General features: G+C 49.1%; 2 protein-coding genes across 6 annotated transcripts in view; one reads left to right on the top strand and one right to left on the bottom strand.

Annotated features, from left to right (window-relative positions):
• The window catches only part of KLHL22 (kelch like family member 22), a 28,494-nt gene extending 7,975 nt beyond the window's left edge, over nucleotides 1–20,519 (bottom strand). Inside the window, exons 1-5 of one of the 4 annotated variants that reach the window (XM_074206628.1) lie at nucleotides 18,956–20,015; nucleotides 18,021–18,691; nucleotides 11,547–11,796; nucleotides 4,676–4,841; nucleotides 1,516–2,234 (exon numbers count right to left, since the gene is read on the bottom strand). In XM_074206628.1, coding sequence (XP_074062729.1) covers nucleotides 1,516–2,234; nucleotides 4,676–4,841; nucleotides 11,547–11,773 — 1,112 coding nt within the window. In that variant the 5' untranslated portion in view covers nucleotides 11,774–11,796; nucleotides 18,021–18,691; nucleotides 18,956–20,015. The other 3 variants (XM_074206627.1, XM_074206629.1, XM_074206631.1) reach the window with 3 other exon arrangements.
• Nucleotides 19,277–27,710, top strand: part of MED15 (mediator complex subunit 15) — a 107,909-nt gene continuing 99,475 nt past the window's right edge. The window contains exons 1-2 of one of the 2 annotated variants that reach the window (XM_074206623.1): nucleotides 19,277–19,526; nucleotides 25,006–25,141. The gene's annotated coding sequence lies outside the window, so the exon portion shown is untranslated. The remainder of the gene's footprint in view (nucleotides 19,527–25,005; nucleotides 25,142–27,710) is intronic. The other variant, XM_074206622.1, reaches the window with a different exon arrangement.

The raw sequence follows: 27,710 nt of genomic DNA, 5'->3' as shown, positions 1-27,710 counted from the left end.
ACCCCAGTGCGATCTGGATGAACAAAAGGAGACCAAGAAGAAACAGGGCCCTAAGCAGGAAGAACACCAGGAGAATATGGAGAGGACCAGCCTGCTGACCTTTAGGAGAGTGATGACCCCAGAAGGCTGAGGAGGGTACCAGAGGCTGGAAGGTCAGCAATGACTGAGGAGAACCCCTGCATCCCAGAGGGGACGACCCAAGCAGCGGCCACTGGGCCTTCATGACAATCCTGATAGTAGGGAAGATTTTCCTGTCCCTTCCAGCCACTGTTCCATTTGTCCTCCCCTTTCCCTGAGTCCTGTTCTCCAGGTTGAGCATCACTAGACGCCCCCCTCCCCAAAGAGCTGCTCTCAAACCTTCCCCCTCTGGAGTCCCTTCTCCCTCTGTCAGCTTTCCTGCCTCTGGGCCTAGGGGAATTGCAAGGGGGTCCCACTTCCCCTCTGTGTGCTAACAGCTCTGGACCAAGCGGCCCCTGACCTGAGGTCTGTCTCAAACACCCTGCTCATTTCCTCTGCAGCTCACACCCAATCTCCCGGAGCCTCATGTCTCCTCTGTAAATGCAGATAGCAGAGCATCGACTTCATGGACTTATTCCCCTTTACAAGTTGAGGGCGTTCCCCACCCAAGTACAGATGACATGAGGTTTAGACCCTGTTGGGAAACACTAGCATTTGTTAAGCCCCAGGCTAAGGACCAGGGGACAAAGAGAGGCACTCGAGGAGCTCTGTGGGAATGAGCGATGACCAGCAGCCCTTGGGGGGGGGGGGGCTCACTGGAGCAGCAGAAAGCTAAACCCCAGGGAACCATAGAGTCGGTCACCCGGGGCGGGGGGCAGCCAAGGGACCTAGAGGTGGGAAAACAGGAGTTGGGATGTGTCCTCAAACCCTTGGGACCTGGGCAAGCCTGGCTTTCACTTGTTTGCCTGGCTTCCCAGCTGTAAAATGGGGATGACACAGCCCGGGCTGCCTGAAGGTGAAAAGAAGATGGCAGATATGCTAAGGGAGCTCCCGGCTTCGCCATCCTCCTCACTCTGACCCAGCTGGTCCACCTCCATCTCCTGGTCAGCATGAGTCTGTCCAAAGCAAAGTCTGCAGTCATCCCAGGCAAGAAGCTGGGAGTTTGGAGCCAAGAAGGAACAGCTGAACTGGTTGGGGCTGAGATGGCCCAGAAGGTCACAAAGCTCCTCCTTTAGAAAAGGGGAGGAAGCTGCTGGGCCCCAGTGGTCTACTCCAGGGCCAAAAGCCCTGGGTTCCCATGTCCAAACTTCTCTGGGCCCCAGCTGCTGTGACTCCAAGGTCCCCCCCAAATCGAAGCTCTTCTGACCCTGAAGACAACACAAATGAGAACTGGGGGGGGGGGGTACCAGCCGATTCACAGACTCAGATGAAGGGGCTTCTTTCCTGAATAAGCTCCCCAAGACTGAGTTTAGATGACAATAGTGGCTGCGTGCACCCCAACACCAATGCCTGAACAAGCAAAGGGGTAAAGAGCAGGGGCTTCTGAGGTCAACCTACCTCCAACATCTGGACTCGGCCCGGAATCCTCGGACATTGTTATCCCCACCAATCAAGTAGACAAAGTTATGCAGGACAGCCACGCCCTGATTGGACATGCGGGGCGCCAAGGCAGCGGTAAAGTGTCGCCACTCTCCCAGCGTAGGGTGCAGGTATTTGGCCTGGTCGCTAAGGACCGTGGACGGGGTTGAATGCATGCCCCCAAAGCCCACCACGCAGCGGAACTCGGACCGCAGGGCCGTGTGGGAGTTCTGCAGACTGGGCTGGAGGCTCTCATGGTGGTGATAATGCAGGGCACTGCCCACCGTGTCTCGCAGTGGGCACGGGCTGAGCTTGTCATGGAGCTTCTGCAGGAGCTGCAGCTCCATGAGGGGGAAGCGTACAGTCTCCAGAAGCTTGGGCGGCTCCGTCAGAGACACCTGGTCAGTCTCAATCTGCTCCTGGCTGTAGTGGTAGAGGAGCGCCCCCTCATAGACCTCGTTCTCACAGCTCACCTCCAGGCGGTCGCTGCTGAGCAGGGCGTAGACCTTCTCCAGGGGCAGCTGGCGGTACTTGTCAGTCCGACAGAAGGCCACAAAGTTTCTGAGGATGTAGGAGTCCAGCTGGTCCGTCAGCCGGCTCAGCTCAAAGAGGTCGGCCAGCCTGTACACGTCCAGGATGTTCTCCTCATCCACCCAGGACATGAGGAAATCGCAGCAGAAATGGATGATTTCTGGGATCTGAGAGAGAGACAAAGAGAGAGAGAGAGACAGAGAGAGAAAGAGAGCGGGGTGGGGGGAGAATGAGTGCAGGGCTCAACGAGGGTAGCTCCAGAGCCCGGGGAGAAGCAGCTCTGTTGGGGGGCTGTGGGGACCTGCACTGATCTGAGAAGCCTCCTCCACCTAACGCTGTCCCTGGCAAGAATCAATGATTTGGGAACCAGCAATCTAGATCAATCCATTCATTTTACAACAGGAAAAACTGAGGTCCTACCACTGAAGTGACTTGTCTAAGGTCATCCTGACAAAGCTGAGGTTCAGATTCAGACCTCAACGAGTCACAACTCTGCCCCCTCTCCCCCCTCTTCTACCCCATGGCTCCAAAGACCTGGCTCGCTGTCTGAGCTCGTGCTCTACACCTCCCCCCACCCCTGACCCCTTTCCATCTGGAACAGTAATGGAGGGAAAATCAGAGATGTGGAGAGCTCATCACACTCCCAAAGGGCTTCCCTTAACCAGCATCACAAAGCCTCAAGCAGTAGCCATAGGGGTAGCTAGAGGCCACAGAGCAAGGGTCTAGAGACAGAAAGATCCATCATCTTGAATTCAAATCCAGCCTCAGACACTCAGTGCCTAGGTGACCCTGGGCAAGTCACTTTACCCTGTTGGCCTCAGTTTCCTCATCTGTAAATTGAGCTGGAGAAAGAAATGGCAGAGCCACTCCAGTATCTCTGCCAAAAAAAACCCAAATGAGGTCATGAAGAGTTGGACATGACTGCAAACAACTAAGCAACATTTGTGGACCAAGAATGAAGATCGATCTGAAATCAAAGGACCCTCGAGGCCATACCGGCTCACCCCAAGCCCCAGGTCCTAAGAATTCCGTGGGCAAAGTGTCAGGGCCAGAATTCCCCAGGCAAGGCTCCCTCTGGGGACGTCCAGTGACCTCGCTGGGAGTCTGAGGGCTGCCAGGGCTGAGAGGGCAGAGCCCCCAGTGCTTGGCCTACAGTCAGGACTTGAGCACTGAACACACATTAGGAGGGTCTGCCTTTGACAGGGCTGAAATCTGTCTCCCTGCCACTCCAGATGCGTCTGCAGGGGGAAGCACGAGTTGCTGTAGATCACTGGTGTCCAGCTCAGGGCAGGGAAGAGGCAGGAAGCAGCAGAATTTCAATTGGAATCAGGACACAAAGCAACAGAGACAATCTTGGTGGTGCTAATGGATCATTTCTCCATGAGTCTGAGCCTGCGGGCCTAGAGGGCTCCTAGGGTCCCAAGGTGGGCCAGCCCCTACTCCACAACCACCTGGGATGTCCCTGGGCATTTCCCCTCCAACCATGGTCTCTTGTTCAATGCGTATCAGCAAGTGACAGACTGTGAGAGACCAGCAGAGAAGCTGCCCCACCAGGCTCCCCTGGCCTTCCAAGGCCTGTCCTCCCCCCAACACACAGCCTCAATGCACAGACACAGGCCCAAGACCACAAGGCCCTGGCCAAGTCATCTCACTTCCCTCAGCCTTCATGTCCTCATCTAGGGAATAGAAATAAGAACCACTCCCAGAGAAGCTATGACCTTCCAGGACTCCAGCCTCTCTCCTCTTTAGAATGTCCCAGGCACAACTTCAAAGGATAAAGCGAGTCAGAGCTGCAGGCCTGTGTCAGAGGCCCCAGGAGCCTCATAGCAGCCAGACCCCCCCAGGCTCCCCTAGCCTGCTCCTGCCCCCCAGCTCTGTCTCGTCCCTTAACTACACACAATCCCAGAAGAAGCACATGGAGCTGGCAGCATCGAGTGGACAGTTTCTTCTGTTTTCTCTTCTTCATTTTAAGTGGCCTTCCTTTTCAGAAATCTAGACTGAAGAAGTCACCTCAGGCAAGGCCTTTGGACAGGTTTATTGGGGGGGGGGCAGACCTCCAAAGCAACAGTTTGCCAGCCCCATCAGAGACAGAGAAAGAGGCAGAGACAGAGACAAGAGGATGCCTGACAAGAGTGTGAGTCGCCACCAGGGAGATCAGAATGACCAGTGAGGAGGATGGAGCAGACACTGGCGGAGGCAGGTCATGGAACGACAGGGAGAGCAGCCTCTGACCAAGAAGGAGGAGCAGAACTAGGGTAGGAGGTGGTGGCAGTGGCAGCATCAAGTGAGGGGGTTATTTTTTCCTGGAAGATAATGGCAAAGGGAGAAATCAGTGGATAAAGACTGAAAACACCAAAGAAAGAGCTCAGAGTGAAAGGGGGGGGGGCGCAAAGTGGGCTGGGAAAGGAGAGCCTAGGAATCAATGCCAATACCAAGAGAAAACCTCCCAGTCAAATCCACTGATGAATTAGGAAGGCCTCCTTTCTTCGGCATCTTCAATTATATTCCTCTCATTTGCAAAGCCAGGCATCTCTGCCACCTGCAGTGCCATTAGCCCTGCCCTACCTTGACTCAGGGCTCATCTCTGCTCCAACCCCGGGGGTCTCACCTGAAGTTGACAGGCAGCCACCAAGGTCTCCTGGACATTGTGCAGACTGAGTTCCAGTTCGGAAGTGTAAATGAAATTCAGAATCTGGCACATAGCATTATAAGAAACCCCATGGATCAGGACTTCTTCTTGTTCCATTTCCCGCAGTCCCCCTGCAAACATTCCTCTGAAAAATGAAGACACAAAGGAAGAGGGGGTTAATACCCACAGCCCTGTGAGAAAAACCCATAAGTCCAGGGGAGACTAGCCAATTGGAAAGATAATCAAAAAACCAAGTCTGGAAATTCCTAAAGGTCATATTGGAAAGGATGGACTTTGGGTGGGCTCGACTTGCTAGAATGCTGCCCACAGGGAGCTGATGGTCAGGGCTGGACTTGGTCACACAAACATCCAGCCAAAGGTATCATCTTTGGTGCCAGGCTTCCGGCACTATGCTTCCCTCCCCCAAATCAGGCCAGGCCACCAATGGCAGACCCACAGTGTGGGAGGGCCTGCTCCACAAGGCAAGGACAGGGGGCAATGCAGAGCTGGCCATGAGCTACATACAACCAAACAGGAGAAGCTATGAACCCATTCCAAACTTTACTCATTCAGACACCTTATGGCCAAAATTATTCCTCCCCTCTCCGGCTAATGATGAACTGAAAGACCAGGTAAGAATTCAGTCAAAGAGAGATCCAGGTTATCACCAGCCTCCTGGAAGGCAGTTGCTACCAAGGGCCCTCCCTTCCTGTGGAAGGGAATTTATCTCACACTGACCATGTGACCAGGCCCCCAAGTTAAGCGCTTTGTGAACATCATCCCACCGATCCTCCCAACAAGCCTACAAGGGAAGTGCTGTTATTTGCCCCATTTAACAGTGGAGGAAACTTGAGGGTAGGGCCCCCCAAAACCAGGAAGTGTCCCAGTCTGAAAATGAACTCTGGTCTTCCTGCCCTAGGCTCTGGGGCTATAATCCCCTCACCTCTAACTGTCCCTATGGCAGGTTGACCAAAAGTCATCAAATCTGGCTTTTCAAAGGAACACTAAGGGGACACAAATGGGAGCATGTGTGGGCAGCAGGCCAGGCAGAAGGTTTGACTACCAGCAGTGAAAAGCCAGGGGACTGGGGAAAAGCAGACTGGAATTCCCTTATACTGCATTACGTTGGCTAAGTCATTCACTTTCCTTACTGGGCCTGGGGAGTACTGGGCTAGAGGGTCCAGAAAGTTCCTTCTAGGTCAGACACTAGGAGGCTCATAGCAGGCCTCCCTTCACCGGCCCTCCTGCAGCTCTCACCCAGAACAGCCCCACTCACCCCAAGAGTCTCTCCAAAGAAGTCAGGGCCCCACCAGCAGACAGAAGGGACCTGGCTCTCACTGAGGTCAGGGCAGCAGCTGCCTCAGGGACCAGATCCTCCCCTCCTCAAGGTCTGGGGAGGGAGACAGGGTGGGAGGCCCTAGAGAGGAGAGTCTGCTTCCAGCGATACTTGAATGTTCTCATTCTGGAGACCAGATAATGCAGAACAGTCTAGTCAATGAACCGCTCTCCCACTAGCGTCTCTCACACCTTCCTGTCAGAGAACCTGAGTTCAAATCCAGCCTCAGACACTTAATAACCATCTAGCTGTGTGACTTGGGCAAGTCACTTAAGCCCATTGCCTTAAATAAAAATAAATTTTAAAAAATAAATAAAAATAATCTGCTGGCAAAGTGCAAATGCTTAACAGATTCTTTCCCAAGAACCAAATGGATTTTCTAGCCTTTGACCTTTAGCAAAAGGTCATGATATCGATGACCAAAGAACACAATTTATTAATAACTATAAAAACAGCTCCCAAGTAAGTACATGATGACTTATGGTTACACACAACTTGTCTGGAATTCTTATGTGGAAGGCCCCTGGTCAGGGCTGGGCCTTGAAGCAAAGTCTGTCTCTCCCAAAGGAGCTTCAAGGTCCTGGACTGCAAGAACCTCCCAGTGCTCCCACTCTAGGAAAGGGGTTTGGGAACAAGGCCCCGCTGGCAGGCTGATGGGGAAGGAAAACCAGGCTTTCAGCTGGCAAAGGAGCATCCACGGGTAGAGCAGGCCATTTCTCCCTCTCCACTGAGCCTCGGTTCCTTCCTGACCACTGGCTTAAAGGACTCACTGCCCACTAGATAGCTTCAATCAGTAATCCTCCAATTCACTCTAACAACTCACTCTCTTTCCTCTCTGTTAGTGGCAAGGGTACCACAGTCTCCTAATCTGGTGCCCTCCTCAGCTCCCCACCTTGACTACATCTCTCCAACACCCCCTTCTCTCCCTCCCTAGTGCCAGCTCTCATCTCACAGGCTCACACTGTCACCATAGCCTTTGGTGGGACAATGGTGGGGGGGGGGGGGAGCCAGGGTCTTCTTGCCTCAACTCTCCCCAGTCCATCTCCCTTCCATTCAGTTCCCAGAGTGATTCTCCTAAAGCCTAGCTCTGACCCCATCCCTCTTCTGTTCAAGCATTCCAGTGGCTCTCTCACTCTCAGGGTCAAACATAAAGAATTTTTTTTGGTGCCTGCCTCCCCCTCCAGGAAGCCCTCTCCAACCTACCCCTCTCTCCTGTCTCTGCATGTCTGCAATCACATCTCCCCCTCCTTGTTCTTTAAATCCCACCGTGCGCCAGAGGTCTTGCTCCTAACCCCTCACACCTGCCAGGGCCTCCCCTCAGATGGCCCACCATTCAGGCTGCAGCAATCCTAAAGTCCCCCCCCAACCCCCCCATGTCTCCCTTCAGGGGTACATGAGCTCCCTGAGGACAGGGACCTGGACTTTTCTTTCTTTGTATTGTGGCCTACAGAAAGCTATTGTCGACGGCCTCAGTTCAGTCTTAACTCAAGAGCTGCCACGCAACAGAATAAAGAGCAGTTTGCGCTATTCCTCTGAGAGGCAAGGCTCCTTGGGGTTCCAGTGAAGGAAGAACAGTCTGTAAGAGCAATCAGAGCTGACTGAATGTTCTTCAGCATCTATTACGTGCCAGGCCCACAAATCACAGTGTGAGAGACACGTGGACCACGTACCCAGGAAATCTACTTTCTCCTGGAGGATACAAGTCCACACAAAATCCTATCTGGCACAAACTCAGATGCAGACCAAGAATTTAAGGGAGGGCAGGGCACAGATGGAGCAGCCAGGAAAGAAACAGAGAAAAGTCAGGCTGCCTGGACCCCAGCTGAAAAGGGGACCCTCAATCTTCTTCTAGAGGTGATTAGAAGCCACTGACAAGAGAACCAGCTGCTCAGTTCTGGATCTAATGAAGGTCACTTGGTCAGCAGAGTGGCTGGAAGCTGCTAGATCATCTAGAGGCAGTGTGGGAAGGACCTGGCTCACAGCGGTCAGATGGGAGATGCTGTCTGAGCATGAGGGAAGAGAGGATGAGGAGTTAAAGAGAGGTCATGAACCTGGGAGACTGAACAATGCCTATGACCAAGGAGTCACCCATGCATGGACTGAAGCGAGGCAGAGCTGCACAACGATGTCAGCCTCATTCTCCCCTCCAGAATCATGGAGTCCAAGCTGCAGGAGGACTAGCCACGGCCAGGGAGGCAGTGGGTGACCTTGGCAACTCTGATGCCTGAGCAAGCTCTGAGAGCACCACAATGCCAGCCTCAGCCACCTCCACAGCCATTAGAACACATTGTTCTTATCCACCCCTTCTGCCGAGGGATGTCTTCATGTGCTTAAGTCAACAAAGAGTTTGTGGTCTGTCTGCCGAGAAGAGTTTACTGGAGCCCCAGATGAGAGCTGGGTGAAGGTGGACACCAAAGGTGGGTAAGCCACCCTCCCCCCGTCTCAGCCCACCCCACACATCCCTGCACTTAGATAACATAGTGGATAGAATTACTAGCTGTATAACCTTGGAAGAGTCCCTCAATCTGTCTCAGGCTCAGATTCCTTATGTGTAGAAGAGGGATCAGGGTTGTCATGAAAATAAATGACTTTCAGGGATAAAGTCTGGAAAAGGGGCAAGGTGGAAGAGGAAAAAATCATGAATTCAATTCTGGCCATGTCAAGTTTCAGATGCCCTTGGGACATCTACTCTGTCTGAAATGTCTAAGAGGCAACTGGTGCTGTAAAATGAGGCTCAGGGCTGAGATGGGCCGGGACATGTCAATATGATAGCCAGAGCAATGGGAGTTTACCATAAGAGAGAGTGTGGAGAGTAGAGGGCCTCAGATGGAGCCTTGGGGACTGCTCATATTAGGGAGCAGGATCTTGATGATGAGCTAGCAAAGGAGCCTGAGAAGGATGGTCAGACAAAAATCCAGAAAACAGAGGCAGGGAAGAAAGGGGGTCAGTAGGGACAAATATAGCAGTCAGGACCAAGGACAAACTCTCAGCTAAGAGAGAGCCAATGACTTTTGGAGAGCAGCCTCAGTTGAGTGATGAGTCTGGGAGCCAGACTGCAAGCAAAGAGGACTAAGAGGGGAGGGAGTGAAGACACGAGTACAAACAGCCTGACCATGGAGTGTGCCAAAATGGGAAGAGAGGCATGGGATGGTCAGTGAGGTCATGTCCAAGGTTTTTAAGGATGGACTACACTGGGGTGGTGTTTGCAGTAAATAAAGAACAGTGGACAAGGGGACTATGAACAAAAAAGATAGAAAGAGACAGAGAAAAGGGAAGGTTGAGGATTCATTTGCTGGAGAAGATATAGGAGACAGGATCAGGTCTGGCCTTGGCAAGGAGAAGGGAAAAGGAGAAGAGAGTAGGAGTGGTGTCAAGAAGTTTTGGGAAAGCCATGAACAAACAAGTTTTCAGAAAATGAAAAAGCTAACAATTGTCATATGAAAAAATGTTCTAAAATCATTAATAATTTTGTGGTTGAGTTGTTTCAGTCCTGTTCAACTTTTCAGGACCCCATTGGGGGGTTTCTTAGCAGAGATATTGGAGCAGATTGCCATTTCCTTCTCCAAATCCTTACAGATAAGGAAACTGAGGCAAACAAGGTGAAGTGACTTGCCCAGAGTCACCCAGCTAGGAAGAGTCTGAGGCCAGCTGTAAACTCAGGAAGAGGAGCCTTCTGGACTCCAGGCCCAGAACTCTATCCACCTAGTAGCCCCACTACACTAATTAGAGAAATCTAAATTAAAAGAACTCTGAGATTGCACCTCACACCCTTCAGAAAAAGATGACTGAAAAGGAAAGTGACAAATACTGGAGGGGGTGGGAGAAAACAGGTTCATTATTGCCCATTCTGGAAAGCAAGGCATACCATCTTAGAAAGCAGAAGGTAGGTACTTAGGGTAGCTCTTTTTGTGATGCCAAGAATTAGAAACTTGAGGGGATGCCCATCAAAACAGCTCAACAAGATACAATACCACTGCGATATAAGAAGAAACTAATAAGACTGGTCCAAACTGATTCAGAGTAAAGCAAACAGAACCAGGGAAACATCGTAGACAGTGACAGCAAGGTTGTAGTAACAGTGAGCTGTGAAAGACTCAGAGCATTGTTCCACAGAATGACCTGACCCAAATTTCAAAGAACTCATGATCAGATGCTACCCTCCTGCAGAGAAGGAACACAAGGCCTCAAGGTGCAGAGGAAAGCATCTTTCTTCTTTCTTTTTCTTGTCTTTTTTTTTTTGAGGCAAGGGCTTTGCAGACTATGCAGTTTGTAATGGGTTTTTGGTTTCATTGGGTTTGGTTTTTTTTTGTTTTGGTTTCCTTTTTTTGCCTTTTCATTGTATGAAGGTAGGAGAAATGGGAAGGAATTTGGAACTAAATTTTTTTTAAAGTGCTTTAAAAATTGAACAGCTGGGTGCTGAAGTGGATAGAGCACTGGGTGCTGAAGTAGATAGAGCACTGGCTCTGGAGGCAGGAGGACTTGGGTTTGAATCCAGCCTCAGATACTTAATAATGACCCAGCTGTGTGACCTTGGGCAAGCCACTTAACCCCATTTGCCTTGCAAAAAAAAAAAACAAACAAACATAAAAAAAAGAGAGACTCAACCTTGATAAAAGGATTGGAGAAAATACAGCTAATAGTAAACGGCCTCAACTGTCTCAGTAAGGAGTCAAGGTCTTCAACTGAGGGCGAGGATGAGGGGGCTCTGTAAAGAAGAGAAAGTTTAGAATCATGTCTGTGAAGAATGAGATAGGGAATCAATCAAGAAGGAATAAAAGGACTGCCAAGCTGCAGTGAGAACCCAGCTGAGGTTGGCTAATATAAAATTTGTAATGGGGAGCATGGGTGGGGCTCCTGAAAAGAGCAAAGGAAGAGGATGATGGCAGTGATGCAGTAATGATACAGAGAGGCGAGGGACTGAGGAGCATAGGACACAGTGGAATGGAAATGACCAACAGGATTGAGACTGAAAGAGGTGGGGAAATGAAGTCAGAACAAGGCTAAAAAGGTGAAGAGGGAGGAGCAGTAGAAAGTACAAGGGGATTATAGGCATTAGGGAGATTCAGCAGTCTATATGGACTGTACTTCTCCAGGACAGAGGTGGGTGTGGAGGAACATTAAGAGGAGTTCCTTGAGAAAAGAGGAAGAATGCCCTGGGAGTCAGTATGCCATAACAGACATCTTTTGGACTGAGTAGAAAATGTGGACTTGGGGGATTTCAAGAAGAGGTTAGTTAAGGGAGAATCTGAAAGTAACAGGAGTGAGGAATATTCCTGCCAGGGAGGGAGTGACCAATCACAGGTTTCCCTTGTAAAGTGGGGATGGCACCTCTGGAAGGGCTTCAAGTCACAGAGGGTCAGAGCAAAAAGAGGCTTCGTGACTTCCTGCACTGGGGAAAAGCTGCAACAGATGCCCCCACACCATTTACTCATTCCAAAGTCTGGCTATTCCAAACCTAAAAGCCCCCCCCCCCCAAAAAAGGAAAGAAAGATGAGGCCACTGTGTTAAGCTCACCGGAAGTAGTCACAGGAGGCAGCCAGGAGGATCCGATGGGCTTCAATTTGCTTGCCTTCCACCACCAGGACAACATCAAAGAGAATCCCACTATCTCGAAGAGCCAAGAGTCCACTGAGTAGGGACTGGGAATGCTGGGCGCTCCGGTAGGTGTTGCTGTTGCAGTGCTGAGCCATGGGTTCAGGGGGCACCTGGCCCAGCTGAGGGAAGTCCTGATCTTCTGCCATCCCAAACAGGGTGGCGTCAGTCACTAAAGAGACAAAGCACAGAAGGGATGAGCCCTGTAGCAACTCCCCAAACTCCCCCATTCCCCAATATCAACAGGGCAGAGGGTTCCAGGTAGTCCTGGAGCCTGTCAGAGCATCTCTAGGCAGAGGAGTCCACAACACCCCCCCCAGCAGTCCGCTCTGGAGTAGCTCTGAGGAGTGGGGGGCAGGGGGAGGGACCCCTATCTTTTACGGTCCTTGTAGTCCTTGGCTTTCAGTAACCAATACCATACCTCCATTCAACAGGAAAGGAAGGACAATCTAACAGTTATCATGTCTGTTCATTTTAGAATAAAGAGAATGATTTCATTAGATGGGTCACTCCTTTTCTAAATGTTCACTGGTTTTAGAGTGTCAGGGAACATGAAATAACCTTTGCATAAAGGAGAGGTATCAAGGAAACTTCAGAGCACCTAGTATTTTTATAGTAAAATACTCTACAGTGTAGAGTTGAAAAAAGACCACAGCGTCAGGTGGTGTAGTGGGTAGAGCACCAGCCCTAGAGTTAGGAGGATCCAAGTTCAAATTTGGCCTCAGATACTTGACAGGTACTGTGTGACCTTAGACAAGTCACTTAACCCAGGCTGCCTCGAATTCAGGACAATCTCCAGTGCTTATTTATATCCAGTCACCGGACCCAGACAGTTCCAGAGGAGAAAATGAGGCGGGAGACTGAGCACAGTTCCCCTTCCCCTGCCGCCCCACCACCACCAAAGTCATGATATCAACCTCTTCTGATTTCCTGGTCTTCTTCAAGAACGAAAGGCAAACAGCAGCAACAACAACAGAACGTGTGAATGAGAAACACAGGTAAAAAGCCAAGAAATAGAAGAAGGATCCAGTCTGGGAAAAGCTTTAAATGCCAAAGGAGAGAGTAGGCTTGATCCTGGAGGTAACAGAGGAGGGAAAGGAAGAGGAAGAGACAGTAGAGAGAGAAGAGAGATGGAAAAAGAGGGAAGAGGGGAAAGAGAAAGACATAGGGAGAAAAAGAGTGTTGGGAGTTGGAAGAGTTGACAAGACAATTCCCTTAAAAATATATTTTAGAATTTTGTAAGAAATTGAAGTCAAGCTCACAGGCTAAAATGTGCAAATACCACCCTCTTTTACTCATTTGAGAACTAGGCCATTTGTTTGCCTGTCTTCAATTCTGTTCTATCTTCCCTATCCTAGATCCCTTATCTCATCTAGGTTGGAAGCTCAGGGGTCATTCAAAGCCCACCCTGCTCTGGAGCTTGGGCCTAAGCCTTGGGCAACCTGGTGGCCCCTGCTCCCAAGGGTGAAATCACTTCCCAGAGGCCATGCTTAGTCCTCTTAGTTCAGAACACTCAAGCTTAACCTCATCTCCAAGCAATAGGGTTTCCAGGCCACGAGGCCCAGTTATCTAGAATCAAAAGTCACTAACATTTGTTACAATAGTTTGGGTTTTCTGTGGGATTTTTTTAGGAGGGAGGATATAAAAAAATGCTAGATAAGAGAAAAATTAATTTTAAACAATCACTGCCAGCATGGATCAAGCCTCCCTGGCCAGTTTTGCAGTAGAAGCCTGGGATGCTGCTCGCTGGTTGGAGGAGGGGAGACAGTGAGTTATTTCCTATCTCTCTCCGAGGCACAGCTACCAACTCCCTCTTCACATCCATGGGAAATTAGCTTTTCTCTGGCTTTTAAAATCTGCTCTCCCTTAATCTAATCCTTCCCTCTTCCTTCTCCCCTCCTCCTCACCAGTCTCCTTGGTCTCAATCCCCATTACCCTCCAAGAGCGAAAACAATCTGTGCCTTCAAATACCAACTTGTTACATCTTCCACAGGCTCTTCTATCCAAGTGCCCTGATCTCCTACCAAGACAAGCCTGCTGCTTCCCTTCCCTTCCCTATCGAGATTTGCATCTTCTCAGACTTTTCAGAGATTAAATTCACCATGGAGGTAACTGCTTTGTAAGCCATAAAGGAGCCATAATACCAAAATGAGCTTCCCTTACCGGTCAGTCCCTCTACCTCCTGAGGCCAGGTAGCAGCTCCCTCTGCAGGAGGTGCAGGGTCAGCTAGGGTCAGTTCTGGGAGCTTCGGAATCTGTGGGGTGGGCAGGCTTCCAGCTAGGCCCTAGCTAGAGTTCATCAGAACACCAGATAAGTCAGCTCTGCTGCTGCCAAGCTCAAAGGGAGCCTAATTCTTGTGCCATATCAGAATGTTCAAGACAGAGAGCTGGGATCAGCCTCCAAAGGCCCTTCATTTTACAGATAAGGAATGAAAGAACTAATGAGGTTCAGTGGGGAAGGAAGGGGCTAGGACTTCAGTCAGAGGTTAGCAATGCTTCATGCTCACCAAGTCACAGTCAAATTTGAGGCATCTACGATAGCTGCCTCCTGGTGTCTCTGCAATATATTTTTTTTTTGTTTTTCATTTTCCCCACCAATTACGAGCAAAGAGTTTTCAACATTCATTCTTTTGCAAGATTCAGAGTTCCACATTTTTCTATCACCCTCCCTACCCTCCCCCCCCCCATAGCAGCAAGCAATCTGATACAGGTTGTATACGTACAATTGTGCTTAACATATTTCCATATTAGTCAAGTTGTAAAAGAAGTATTAGAACACAAGAAAAAATATTAGAAGGGGAAAAAAGAACCATGAGAAAGAAAAAAAAAGTAAGTTTTAAAAGTGAACATAATATTTGCAATATATTTTAAGATGTAGGTATCTTCTTCCTGTTATCAGGGTCTAATTAAAGAAAATAACTCGTTTTAACAGCATTTTCTCTTAAGTAGAGGCAGCTTATCATAAAGACAGAGATTCAGCCTCAAGAGTCCAAAAGATGAAGATTCTGGTCTTGCTTCTGATGCTAAGCAAGGAACACTAACATCCTGTTAGTCAAGATGTGAACTGATCTGATCCAACCGTTCTGGAGACCAATTTGAAACTCTGCCCAAAGGACTCTAAAACTCTACCCTTTGACCCAGCAATTTGTCTACCAGGTCTGTATCCCCAAAAGATCAAAGGAAAAGGCAAAGGACCTCTCTGTACAAAAATATTTATAGTAGCTCTATTTAGGTTGGCAAAGAATTGGAAACCAATGTGCTCTAAGAAATGACAAGCAGTTTCAGAAAACCCTGAGAAGATTGTGTAGAAGCTGATGCAAAGTGAGGTGAGCAGAACCAGGAGAGCTCTGTACACCCTATCAGCACTGTTGTTGCTGCTGGGATCAGCTGTGAATGACTTGGCTACAATGCTTCAAGCCAATTCCAAAGAACTTACCCACCTCCAGATAAAGTACTGATGGAGATAAAAGCATAAATTCTTCATTTCCTTTATTGTTCTCGTTTTGAGGGATGTTTTGGTTTTTTAAAAGTCCAAGATCTCCCATTGCATCCTAGGACACCTCCAGGCATCCTGATCCCTATTTGGCCACTGGACCCAAATGGCTCCAGAGGAGGTTAGGAGAGTGGGACACTGTGACTTGGCAGAGCCTCCCCTCACTTAAATCCAATTCACTCAACATGTATGTCATGGCATCACCTCCCGACTGTCATACTCCTCTCCAAAACAATGCCAGACAACAATACCTTGCAACATGGCTAACAGAAATGTTTTACATTATTTCACATGTATGACTGATATCACATTTCTTGCCTTCACAATGGGTGGGAGAGGGCAAAAGAGGGAGAAAATTCATAATGCAAAACATTTTAAATGAACGTTAAAAATGAATTAAAATAATTTTAAAAGTTCTTTATTCTAATAAATCACAGGGTCAGGTCCAGATTTTTTAATTCTTGAAATAATTAGGAAAATACATGATTGAAAAATCACTTCCCTAATGCTCTCAAGATTGGATGATAAATGAGTGTACAGATCTGACACCATGGGGATGGTCTCCACAGCCTGGGTATCTGCTCCTATCTCAGAGGAAATGATACACCTTTTCCTCCTCCCTACCAAGCCTCACCACACCTCAGCACATGCTTCTTTCCCTTCTCCCAGATCCCCCTTCATCACTTACTCTAAGAGCTCTTCCTCTAAGAGCCTCCACCACTGGCTCCTTCAATTCCATATACAAACGTGCTCAGGTCTCCTTCTGGCCTAATCCCCCAAGACTCTTCTAGCTGCTGTCTTCACTCCATCCCTAAGCAGGTCCAACCCAATTCCCTCCTTTCCTCTGCCAACTCCTCAAAAGGATCTCCTGACTTACCATTCAAAGCCTCTCTGCTGCCTGGCCTTCGGTCACCATTGAACTCAAGCTGCTCTCCAGGGTTTCCACCAGAGCACCTAATCTCTTCTCAGCCGGGTCCCCAAGGATCCCTCAGAAGCACTGGGCCTCCCTCCACCTGGAGCTTTCTGAGCCACTGCATTGATTTCTCTTTCTCCCAATGTCTCTCTGCATTCATTCTGCTCCCTCCTCTAAACAGCCCATCTCTGGCACTATTTCACCCCTTTCCACCACTGCAATGGTCATCCATGATCTCCAGCTCCTGCCTTGACTACTCACCAGCAACGGCTGCCATCTAGGACTGCCCCTCCAGGCTGAGCCTACCTGATGTTCTCCCCCAGATATCCCGTTAGCACCTCAGACCCCCGGGTGTCTCTGCCACAAACCCACTCTTCTAAACTTAGCCTTCCAAAATCTGATGCCCCAATCTCAGTTCTCCAAACTCCCAAATCTAATTTAGCAACTCCTTCAGCATAACCCCCGAGCCAGCCTCCCTCGGACTAAAGGTGCCAGATGAATCTAGCTCAAGGAAAACTCTGACCAAGCCACATTGCTACCAAAACAAACCTTCAATGGCTCACATGGGTGGCCAATGAAAGCCTTCACTTGGAATTCAGGGTCCTCTGGGAATTGTTTCCACTCTCACTCGCCAGCCTGAGCCTCAGGGGAGCCGATTTCTTAGACTTCAGTCCCGTAATAGCCTCCAAGAACTTCCCCAAAGCTTTCTCCCACAACTCCAGTCTTCCATGACCTCCCCTTGCTTTAGGCTCCAATGTCTACCAACATTCTATCATCTGGCACTTTCTAAGTGAGCTGCATTGTCTCCCTCTGTATTGAACTTAACCATGAGCTTATCTTGTCTCTCAACTAGAAGGCAGGGTTCACACTTTATACTTCCCTGTAAGCCTCCCAGTATCCAACAAGGCAATATGCAATAAAAATTTGAGTTCCACCCCCAACTCCAGAAGAAAGTTTTCCAGTCTCTGTTCTTGACCAGGGAATCCCCTTAGAATGTCTTGGTATTTCCCAGGCCCAGGAAAAAATGCCACCTCTTCCACCACTCATCCTAGGGACCTTTCTTTCCCCCATACTCCTCTGGCACATCACTCAACAAACATTTAAGGGCCTACTGCCTGGTAGGCATTGTGCTATGTATTGAGGATACAAAGACCCCCCCCAAATACACATACAGATCCGTTCATCTAGAGCTACACTGACATTCACGCAGTCATCTGAAAATAAATGTGCCCCACACAGATATCTCCAACTCCATAAGTTCAAAGGAGAATTTATTATTTTCTTTAACTAAACTCTCCCTTTATCCCAATTTCCCTATTACATCAAGGATGCCACCATTCTCCCAGTCACTGAGGCTCACCCCCCAGTCTTGGGTTCCCCTCAATCCACTCCCTCACTCATCCAATCCTCTGATCAGTGAGGATCATTAGACCTCTATCTGGTCTGCTGTCCTCCCTCCTCTGACCCATCCTCCACACATCACAGCACTGCTCAATAAAGTCCTGGGGCTCCCTCTTACCTCCAAGATCAAAAATAAAGCCCTCAATTTGGCATTTAAAATAGGCCACTGCCTAGTCCCTTCCCAGCTGGCCAGTCTTCTTATACCTGACTCCACTAGCCTCTTGGCTGCTCCTGCATCTCCCAACCACAGGTATCTTCACTGATTGTCCCCCATGCCTGCAATATTCTCCTTGCTCACTTCCCACTCCTAGTCATGTGGGATCCCCTTAAGAGGCAGCTCAGACTCTACTTTCCAGGTAGACTCACTCAGCTGCTAAGCTCAGATTCCCTTCCTTTCTATTCTGCAGAGATTTTCTATGTATGTACCTAGTTGTTTTTAATTAATTTTATTTAATTAAGATCTGTCTCCCCTTCCCCCCAATGAGAAGGCAAAACCCCAAAACCCTGTTGCTAGCAAATATAATCAAGCAAAACAAATTCTCAATTGGCCATTCCCAAAAAAGTGTACCAATCTGCACTGAGTCCATCACCTTCAACAGGATGTAGGCAAATGATCAACTGTGAATGACGTAGCTCCTCTCAGCAATACAAAGATCCAAGGCAATTCCGAAGGGCTTATGACAGAAAGTCTTCTCCACCTCCAGAAAAGGAACTGAGGGAGTTTGAATGCAGATCCAAGCAGATGTTTTTCACTTTGTTTTTTTGTTTGTTTTTTAAATTCGGGTCTGTGTCTTCTTTTGCAAGAAGACTAATGTAGAAATGTTTTGCATGATGGCACACATATATCCCATGTCAGATTACTTTCCATTTCAAAGAGGGAGGAAATTTTGGAACTTGAAGATTTTTCTAAAAAAATGAAAGTTAAAAATTGTTTCTATGTGTTATGGGGGGGGGGGGGGGAACCAAATGATTAAAGACAATAAATCAGGCACCTTGGAAAAAAATAAGACTGCAGGCATCCAGTTTCATCAAGAGTCCTCCAGCACTGGGGCTATTCGTTGGGAGGATCACTGGTTCTGCTCACTTCATTTGGTATTAGTTTATCTGGTCTTCCCAGGTTTCTCTGATACCATCTCCCACTTCAGCATTTCTTATGAGGCAATATATTCCTATTATTTCCATGCGGTTTTTCCTTAGAATGGGCAGAGTTTTTTCCTTTGCCTCAGTTTCCCTAGCACAGAGCCTGGCAGATAGGCAATGCCTGAAGACTAATAGATGAGGGAGATTGCTAAGTGGGTATACTGGAGGGAGAGCATTGACCATCTATCCCCCTTCTCCCCAAATACTGCCCATCTCCCTCCCCACCAATAACACTAAGACATTCTATAGCTCTCCAACTGCCTTTGGAGACAAGACCATCAAACAAGCTACCTGGTCTTCCAGATTACATCACTAACCCAAGCTCTTTACCTCAAGAAACCCAAAGGCAAGGATATATCCTAACCCTTGAAGATCAGCTGCCTACCAGTTATCCAACTGGACGCTGTCCACAGAGAGTGAACCCAGCTCCCTCCACCATAGGTATTCTACATCGGGCAAAGATGGGGGCAAAGCAGATGGCTGTTGAGGAGACGACTTGATAGAAATGGAAGAACATCTAGAAATAATGCCACTAGGTCCTTCCAAGAGAGAACAGGTCCATGGTTGAGTTTAAAAAGTGGTGGCCTGGGCTCTAATTTCTACTCTCTGATATTTTTTGAGGTAACAGGCCAGAAGGGCAGGTCGGTGGTCGCCAGGTTCTTCCTTCTTCCTTCCTATAGAATGTTCCCAAGGCTGTATCATTCTCATGGAAAGTGGCCCAGAGGTGCCAGGAACAGCTTTCCAGCTGTGGCACTCAGGGTCTGAGGCCCGGGGCTGCCTCCCACGGCTCCCCAGGGGCACTGGGGCAGGCAGTTGGTGGGGATGACTGACTGCTCGCCACAGAGAGCTGGGCAAGAAGCAGGACCATGGATGGGAGGTGCCGTCACACTCAGGGTTCTCGGGTCTGACAGTTGGCGGCAGTTGGTCAGCGACTGCTGCCGGTGGTGAGGAGGAAGGTGGGTCCCTTATACCGGAGGATGGTTCCCTCACTGGTGGCTGGGAGATGGATACATCTTTAGTTGGGGAGGGGATTCAGGGTCCTGGGCTGTCTCTACTGAAATTCAAGGGGAAATGGTAGAGACAGATGATGCCTCTTCTGGTGTGATCTCTGAAGAAGTCACTGAGGTTCCTTCCAATTCTAAAGTCCTGGACTGATGGGGGCACGGAAAATGGCTAATGGAACCACAGGGGCTCAAGCTGGGAAAGTGAAATGGGTTCTGGGTCTTGGCCTGGTGGAGAAGCTGGCGGGCTTGGAATCTGGAAGGGACGGGCAGAACCCTGGCAGGGGCATTTAACAGGCCTCTGCCATCGCGGACCCCTGCACCTCGGGGCCTCGCCTCCTCGGGTGGCCAAGGGAGGCGGTGCCAGCACCCCACCTCGGGGGGCCCCGTCAAATAAAGCCGGGGAGCTCCCCGGGAGAAACGCCGCGGGGCCACTAAGGGCCCAAAGCCCAGTCCGGCCACTGGCACGCGCCGCTGCCAGCTCCCCTCTGCCCCTCCCCCCGGGCCAGGCCCCTGGGGAGGAGGGGCCCGCGCCGGGGGGGGGGCGGCGGGGATGCAGCGGGGGCGCCCCCGGGGGCCCCCCGGGAGGGGCGGCCAGCAGCGGCCCCGCCGCGCCCGCAGCAGGTGCACACTGAGCCCCGAGGCCCCCCGGGAGGGCCACAGGTGGGGGGCCGCGGCCGGGGGAGGCCGTGACCCCCCAAGGTCACGGTGGAGGGGGAGGGGAGGGGAGGGGCGGCCGGGGGGGGGCCGCGGCGCGCCTGCGCCCACTCATTAGGCGCCTGCTGTGTGCCCGCCCCGGCCGCCCCCTCCCCCGCCCGCGCCCCGGGGGCGCCCCCGGCCGGGGCCCACTCACCCGCGGGGCTCCGGCTCGGCGCCCTCCTCCCTCCGCCGCCGCCGCCGCCTCCGCGCCCCGGGCCCGGGCCGCCTCCTCAGGCCGAGCCGCCGAGACGCCGCCGCCGCCGCCTGGGCCGCCTCTGCCTCCTCCGGGGGCGGGGCCAGCGGGGGCGGGGCGGGCGCACGTGACCGGGCCTCCCGCGCCGCGCAGGCGCCCCGAGCCCGCCGCGGGCCGGCCCGGAGACGGGAGGGGCGGGGCTAGGGGCGGGGCGGGGCTAAGGGAGGAGCCGAAGGGGCGGGGCCAAGGGTGAGAGTGGGACAGACAGAGAGGAGGGGAAGAAGGGAGGAGGAGGGGGAGGGGGAGGGGGAGGAGAGGAGGAGGAGGGGAGGAGGGGAGGAAAGGGGAGGGGAGGAGAAGGAGGGGGGAGGGAGAGGAGAGGAGGAGGAGGGAAGGAAGAGGAGGAGGAGGGGAGGAGGGGAGGGGGAGGGAGAGAAAGAGGAGGGGGAGGGAGAGGAGGAGAGGGGGAGGAGAGGAGGAGAGGGGGAGGGAGAGGAGGAGAGGGGGAGGAGAGGAGGAGAGGGGGAGGGGAGAAGGAGGGGAGGAGAGGAGGAGGAGGGGAGGGAGAGGAGGAGGAGGGGAGGAGGGGAGGGGGAGGGAGAGGAAGAGGAGGGGAGGGAGAGGAGGAGGGGAGGAGGAGGAGGGGGAGGGGGGAGGAGGAGGGGGAGGAGGAGGAAGAGGGGAGGGGAGGAGGAGGGGGGAGGAGAGGAGGAGGAGGAGGGAAGGAGGAAGAGGGGGAGCAGGAGAAAGAGAGGAGGAGGGGGAGGAGAGGAGGAGGAGGTCATTTAACTCCACTACCTTGTTTTAAAAAAAAAATCTAAAAAAAAAAGGTAACTAAGCATCATCATACCTTTTCTATTTCTGTCTCTAGCACTTTAGCACATTACTGCACAATTAGTAAACACAATGTTTTCTCATTTCATTCAAAGTCTACCACAGGGCAGGGCCTCCAACCCACATTCTGGAGACCTCCTTTGCTTTCTCCCAACATCTCAAGGGATGAAACACCCAACATCTCAAGTGGATGAAACTTTGTCATCCATTTGTCATCTTTGCCATGGGATAAGCCCATCTTCATGTCTTGCAATGCTTCGATGACTTCCTTTATTCCTATGCTTCACATGTTAGTTAGATGCTGTAGTTGCTTGAATCCACTGCCTCCAAAGATGCATGCATTCATACATCTCTTTGCTATGTAACATCACTTTTCAATGTTACTATGGGAAAGAGGGACCTGGACTGAGTTCAGAAAAGAGATCTTCACAGTCTCTCCAAAACAATCCAGGCTTCTTTCCCCTCCTTTCCAACTCTAGGCCTAGCTCATTGCCTCCTTGTACCATTGAGACCTTTAGATGATGATTAGATGATTAGATGATTTCTCATTTCTCCCCATGCCCCAGGAAGTTCATCATTAGAGAAACCATTCTTTTGCCAACTTGGGATTCTTCCTCATCCTCAGCATCAATCCCTCTGATGAAAGGGTGGAGCCTGGCATTTACTAAAGTATCTGATGCCAAGTAGGCCCTGAATAAATATTGATTGATTAAATATTGGCACCATGAACTCTAAAGCCTCCATTGTGGGACTTGATTCAATCAGAATAATGTCACCAAAATATGGAACATGTGGAGGATCTGCATAGATTCTGCCCTGGACCTCCTCTTGACCAGAATTGGCAAGAGACCATCTCCTTCTGAAATAAGGGAAATATTGGACAGGAAATATGTTTTATAAATTAATCTATTCTCTTACATTACATTGACATTGACCCCCTCTACCCCTCATGGAGATGAGGTCAATGAACTTTAGTAAACTACCTCATCCCTCCCAGGAAAGAATCCCAGTAAAGCCCTGCCACCAGGCACAAAAGCTCCTATCTATAAAGCAAAATATTCCTGCCTAAGTCTGAAAGGATTGTCTTTGATGCTTCTCATCTACTGGTCCTTAATTACCTCATCTCTACTGTGCCCATCAACTTATAACTAATTAGGGACAGCTAGGTGGCGTAGTGGATAAAGCACCGGCCTTGGAGTTAGGAGAACCTGGGTTCAAATCCATTCTCAGACACTTAATAATTACCTAGCTGTGTGGTCTTGGGCAAGCCACTCAAACTCCATTTGCCTTGCAAAAAAAAAAAAAAAACCCTAAAAAAACATATAACTAATTACTTCATCTTCCTGCCCCTTTAAAAGCTCACATTCCTCAGTTGAACTGCTTGTCTCCCTTTGGGAAGCTAGCCCTCTCTTGGGTAGGGTCACCCCCCCAAATAAACTCTTCCAAACTGTCAAAAGTGAATAGCAAATTTGACTTAGGATAATAATCAAGTAAAACATATGGTAAAGACTGTTTACCACCATGGGAGGGTGGGAAGGTAATAGAAAAATGTGGAACTCATAAATTTGCAAGTGGATGAATGTTGAAAAACTACCATTGCATGTAATTGCAAAATTGAAAATAAAATTTCAATTAATAAAAAAAATACAGCAGCTAGGTGGCACAGTGGATAGAGCATCAGCACTGGAGTCAAGAGTACCTGGGTTCAAATCCAACCTTAGACACTTAATGTTACCTAGCTGTGTGGCCTTGGGCAAGCCACTTGACCCCATTGCCTTGCAAAATCCTAAATAATTAACAAACATAAAAAGAAACTCTTCTGCCTCTTTATCTTTCCTTACAGCTTATCTTCTCACCACAGCATCTGTAGTTGTTGCTGCTGCTGCTAATCTTTCCCTCAGCTTCTGCTAACCACAGCAATATCTAAATAAACTTTTTTTATACCTAAATCCTTCCGGGGAAGAGTCAATCTTTTAAGTGAATATTTTCACATTTACTCCAACTCCTAAAATTTTAGGTGGACACATTTTTCTAGCAACACCAGGAGGAAGGCTGTTGTGAGCCCTGAGCTGGAATCAATGGTGTTGGACCATCTTCATAGTGATGCAATGGTGTAAGGCCAGTCCCAAAGTCCAAAGTCCAGTGGTGTGCAATTCTCTCCTCATTTGGTGGATGAATATACTGCCTTATATGATTGGCCAGGTAGAATGGGTGAGAATAAGGCAGCTCCCCTTTTTTGTAAATTTGCTTCAAGTTGCTTCAGGTGCTTCTGGCTTCCAGTTTTTGTTTTTTGTTTTTTTGTTTTTGTTTTTTTGTAAGGCAAATGGGGTCGAGTGGCTTGCCCAAGGCCACACAGCTAGGTAATTATTAAGTGTCTGAGACTGGATTTGAACCCAGGTACTCCTGACTCCAGGGTCCATGGTTTATCCACTGCACCACCTAGCCACCCCTTGGCTTCCAGTTTTGAGGAAGAAAATGGTAGATGCCAACCCCACTTCAGGTTCCTGAAGGGAAAGATGAAGAAGAAACCAATATGAGAGGAGCTAGCAGGATCCAGCAGGGTCCCCTCTTCAGTTTGCTATACTACAGATTTTGGGAAAGCTCCTGTTGGGTGAGCTTTTGGGTTTGACTCTTGATAGATCTGGGCTACCTCCCTCCTAATGGGAGAGCTCCCTCCTCTGGCAGGTCTGGTATATCGTCTCCTCTGTGTACTTCTGACTTGTCTTTTGCTTCTGATTTGGATAAATGGATGTTTTGGTTAAGCACTATGTTTTTTTGGGTTTTTTTTTTTAAAGTTCAGTGACAAGGATTATTTCACTTCTGTTTTTATAGGCCCAGCCCTGGAACATAGTAAGTGCTTAACAAAAGTCCATCATTTGAATTGCTAAGTCAATTACTAGGTGGAGCAGTGGATGGAGCACTGGTCTTGGAGCCCCCAGGAAGGGAATCCAAGCTATGTGGCCTTGGCTAAGCCACCCAACCCTACTGCTTCACATCCAGGACCATCTCCAGTCATCCGGATCCACATCCGGCCACTGGACCAGATGGCTCCAGAGGAGAAGTGAGGCCGGCAGCCCAGCGCAGCCTCCTCCCACCAAAATCAACAATAGGCAGTGAGCTCCTTGAGAGCAGGGACTGTATTTCCCAAGCACTATGTTTTTCAATGTGGAATTGGAATTTGGTGGCAAAAAGAGCAACCCTTGGATATAAAGTTTGGCCTCTGGCTTTCCCCCTATAATGAACAGTGATCAGAAGTTAGATTAAACCTGAAAATCAAATTCCTTTTTTTTTTGCAAGGCAAATGGGATTAAGTGGCTTGCCCAAGACCACACAGCTAGGTAATTATTAGGTGTCTGAGACCAGATTTGAACCCAGGTACTCCTGACTCCAGGGCCAGTGCTCTATCCACTTCACTACCTAGCCGACCCTGAAAATCACATTCCTTAAACTACCAATATTTAAATGTGTTGATAGTCACAATTCTTGCCCAGTACCTCCTTTCTCTGAGGAGAGCAAAATGACAGCCACCTCTAGATCTAACTTCCTGATTGCCCTCCTGGAAGAAATAAAAGAAGGGTGAGGGAAGAAGAGGCTAGTGAGGTGTATTCTGCCTCTGTTTGAGCCATACTGGGGTCAACCCTCCACAGTGGGAGATAGTGGTCAGGGTGATACTGATGGTCCGACTCACCTTCCCTATTAATCTCTCAGGGTGTTCCATTGCTCATCTTGAATACATGGGAATGCCTGGCCTCTTCTCTGCAGACATTGCTTCCTAGGATGATAATAAAGGGATTGAGACTAGAAGCACGATGTAAAATCTGCGGATACCGTGAGTCCCAGGACTGTGAGTATCAGATCAACAGCTGCTTGCTGTTTGTGGTATCAAGGAAAGGGTCCTCTTTCCACATTGATCTTTCTTTTCAATGATGACTTGCAGGGGCAGACCTGGAAATAAGTTTAGAGGTCTTCAGGTGGAGCTCTTGAATCCATCTGCCTGGTATAGACAGTTTGTTAATAATTGTGGCATATGTGCCCCCTGAAATGTCTGGTCCATATTTAGTAATATTACTTTCAACTTAAACCTCTTTCTTCCTTTTTTATTCCTCCAATCCTTTGGTCCTCAATGACACACAGGTTTTTTTTTTTCTCACAATACGGTTAAAATGAGGAGCCCTTCTACCAGCATTCCCACACACACACACACACACACACAAACAGGAGGACTAGGGAGTTGGCCTCTGGGAAGGATGTGATAATGTATGTGTGATAGAATTGTCCTGAGACACCTGGACATATGTAGACATTCTGTAACTGGTTCTAATCTGTTAACTAAATGCTTGGGAGAAGCCTTCGCAATTGACTGAATAGCCAGGATGAAGGCTTCCTTCCAAAGGAATTAGTGATTAGAACTTCATTTATTCTCTTTAGCTGTTGTCTCTTGACTTGACCCTACTGATGGCATCCCATGGGTCAGTGGGTGACCCTATGAAATTGCCTCTGTCCTTTGCCCTACCTTTTCTATTTAGCTGAAGGGATTGGAGACTTTTATTTTGTGGATTTCAAATGGATGGGGAAAGTTCTCCTCTGGGAGCCTCAGCATCTCAGAAGTCAGGTTCTACTGTAAGCACCAATGCCCTGAGGAGCAAGAAGTGGCCTTCAGGATGCAGCCCTACGAAAACTAAGATTCCTCGGAAAGATATATGCTGCCATCTGGAAGTGAGCTTGGTAGGAATAGGGTTATGTAGAAATTATGCAAGGAGTGAGCACATTGATTGAGGTAGGATAGAGAGTAAGGTCAGATTTAAGGAGTAAGGAGTAAGAAGACTGGAAAGGAGGGGCAGAGTTTAAGGACTTGGAATGCTGAATGAGCATTTTGTAATGATGCTGGAGACCATAGGGAGTCAATAAATGGGTTTATTAAGTTGGGGAATGACATAGTTGGACTTGTATTTAGGAAAATTACCTTAGTGGCTGACTGGAGAATAAACTGAAATAGGTAGACTGAGGTGATCCTCCTCTCAGCAGACTATTCTAATAATCAAAACTTGTAATGGACTAGTGGCAGTATCAGTTAAGAGAAAGGGACATATTCAAGAGATGTTGCAGAGGTGATATCCATTGTTAGGCCTATTGTCCTGAAACCAACATTATTTGCCTTCTTCAGTTGCCATATTTTCCAGAAATACTAGACCCAGAGTATATAGGAGGTCCTGAATATGTCACAAACAAAGCTTCCCTACCTCAGCTGATAAAGGTTGTTCTTTGCATCCCTAGCTGGACCAATAGACCTTGGTCACAGATTGGATATGGGGAGTGAGAGATGATAAAGAATCCAAGATGGAAACCTGGAAATCTGGGAGAAAGGTGGTAGCTTCTACAGTAACAGGGGAGATACCAGAAAGGGAGTTTTTTTTTTGGGGGGGGGGATAAGGAGTTCTGTTTGGAGCTTATTAAATTTAAGATGTTTACTGAACATCCAGTTGGAAATGCAAGATTGGAGGTCAGCAGAGAGATTGGGGTAAAATAGGTGGGAATTGTCAGCCTAGAGAGGGTCATCAAAACCATGGGAGCAGATGAGATCACCCAGTAAAACAGAAGAGAAAAGGGTCCAGGACAAAAGCCCTCAGAAAGATCTGGAGCAGGATTCAGTAAAGGAAACAAAGAAGAAGCCTTCAGAGGGTGGCTGGAACACCTGAGAGAAATGAGGATCAAAGAGGGGAGAGTGATGGATGGTGTCAGAGGCTACAAGAGAGGCCAAGGAGAATGAGGACTGAGAAAAGGCCATTGGATTTGGAACTAAAAGATCTTTGGAGAGAGTAGTTTTGGTGGCATAAGACCAGAAGTTAAGAAGAGAGAAGAGTAAATGGAGTTCCCTGTTGGAGGTTGCCTTTTCCAGAAGTTTAGCTACAAAGCACAAAAGAAAGAAAGGATGATAATCTGCAAGGATGGAAGGATCAAGTGAGAACTTTTCCGGATGAAGCCATATGGGCGTCTTTGCAGCCAATAGGAAATGAGCCAGTAGAGCGAGAGAGATCGAAGGTCAGGGACAGAGCGGTGATGCCACAGAGAGGGGTAGGTAATCTGTTGACTCTACATTACCCTCTACCTTTGAGTCATCTGAATAAACTCCACTTCCTTCCTTCACTAGTAGTCAAATATGACTTAACAGAGCTGATGAAAATCAGGGAACCAGGTTGACTGGTTGCAACTACATGTTGTCATCTAATAATCTCACCAGGTGCTTCAATCTGCTCAGGTAATCATTTTCCTCCTTCCTGATTCTCCCCCTCTCCAGAGGCTTTACCGAACCTCCTTGTCTCCTCCATTGTCTCCCTCCATCCTGAGGACTTTGGCTCATACTTCACCAAAAAAATGAAGGCTGTTTGCTAAGAGCTCCCCTTACCTCTCTTCAT

The sequence above is a fragment of the Macrotis lagotis genome, chromosome X (assembly GCF_037893015.1).
Source record: "Macrotis lagotis isolate mMagLag1 chromosome X, bilby.v1.9.chrom.fasta, whole genome shotgun sequence".
NCBI classification, from domain to species: Eukaryota; Metazoa; Chordata; class Mammalia; order Peramelemorphia; family Peramelidae; genus Macrotis; species Macrotis lagotis.
Note: the sequence above shows the minus strand (reverse complement) of the source record. Positions and strands in the feature narration are given on the sequence as shown.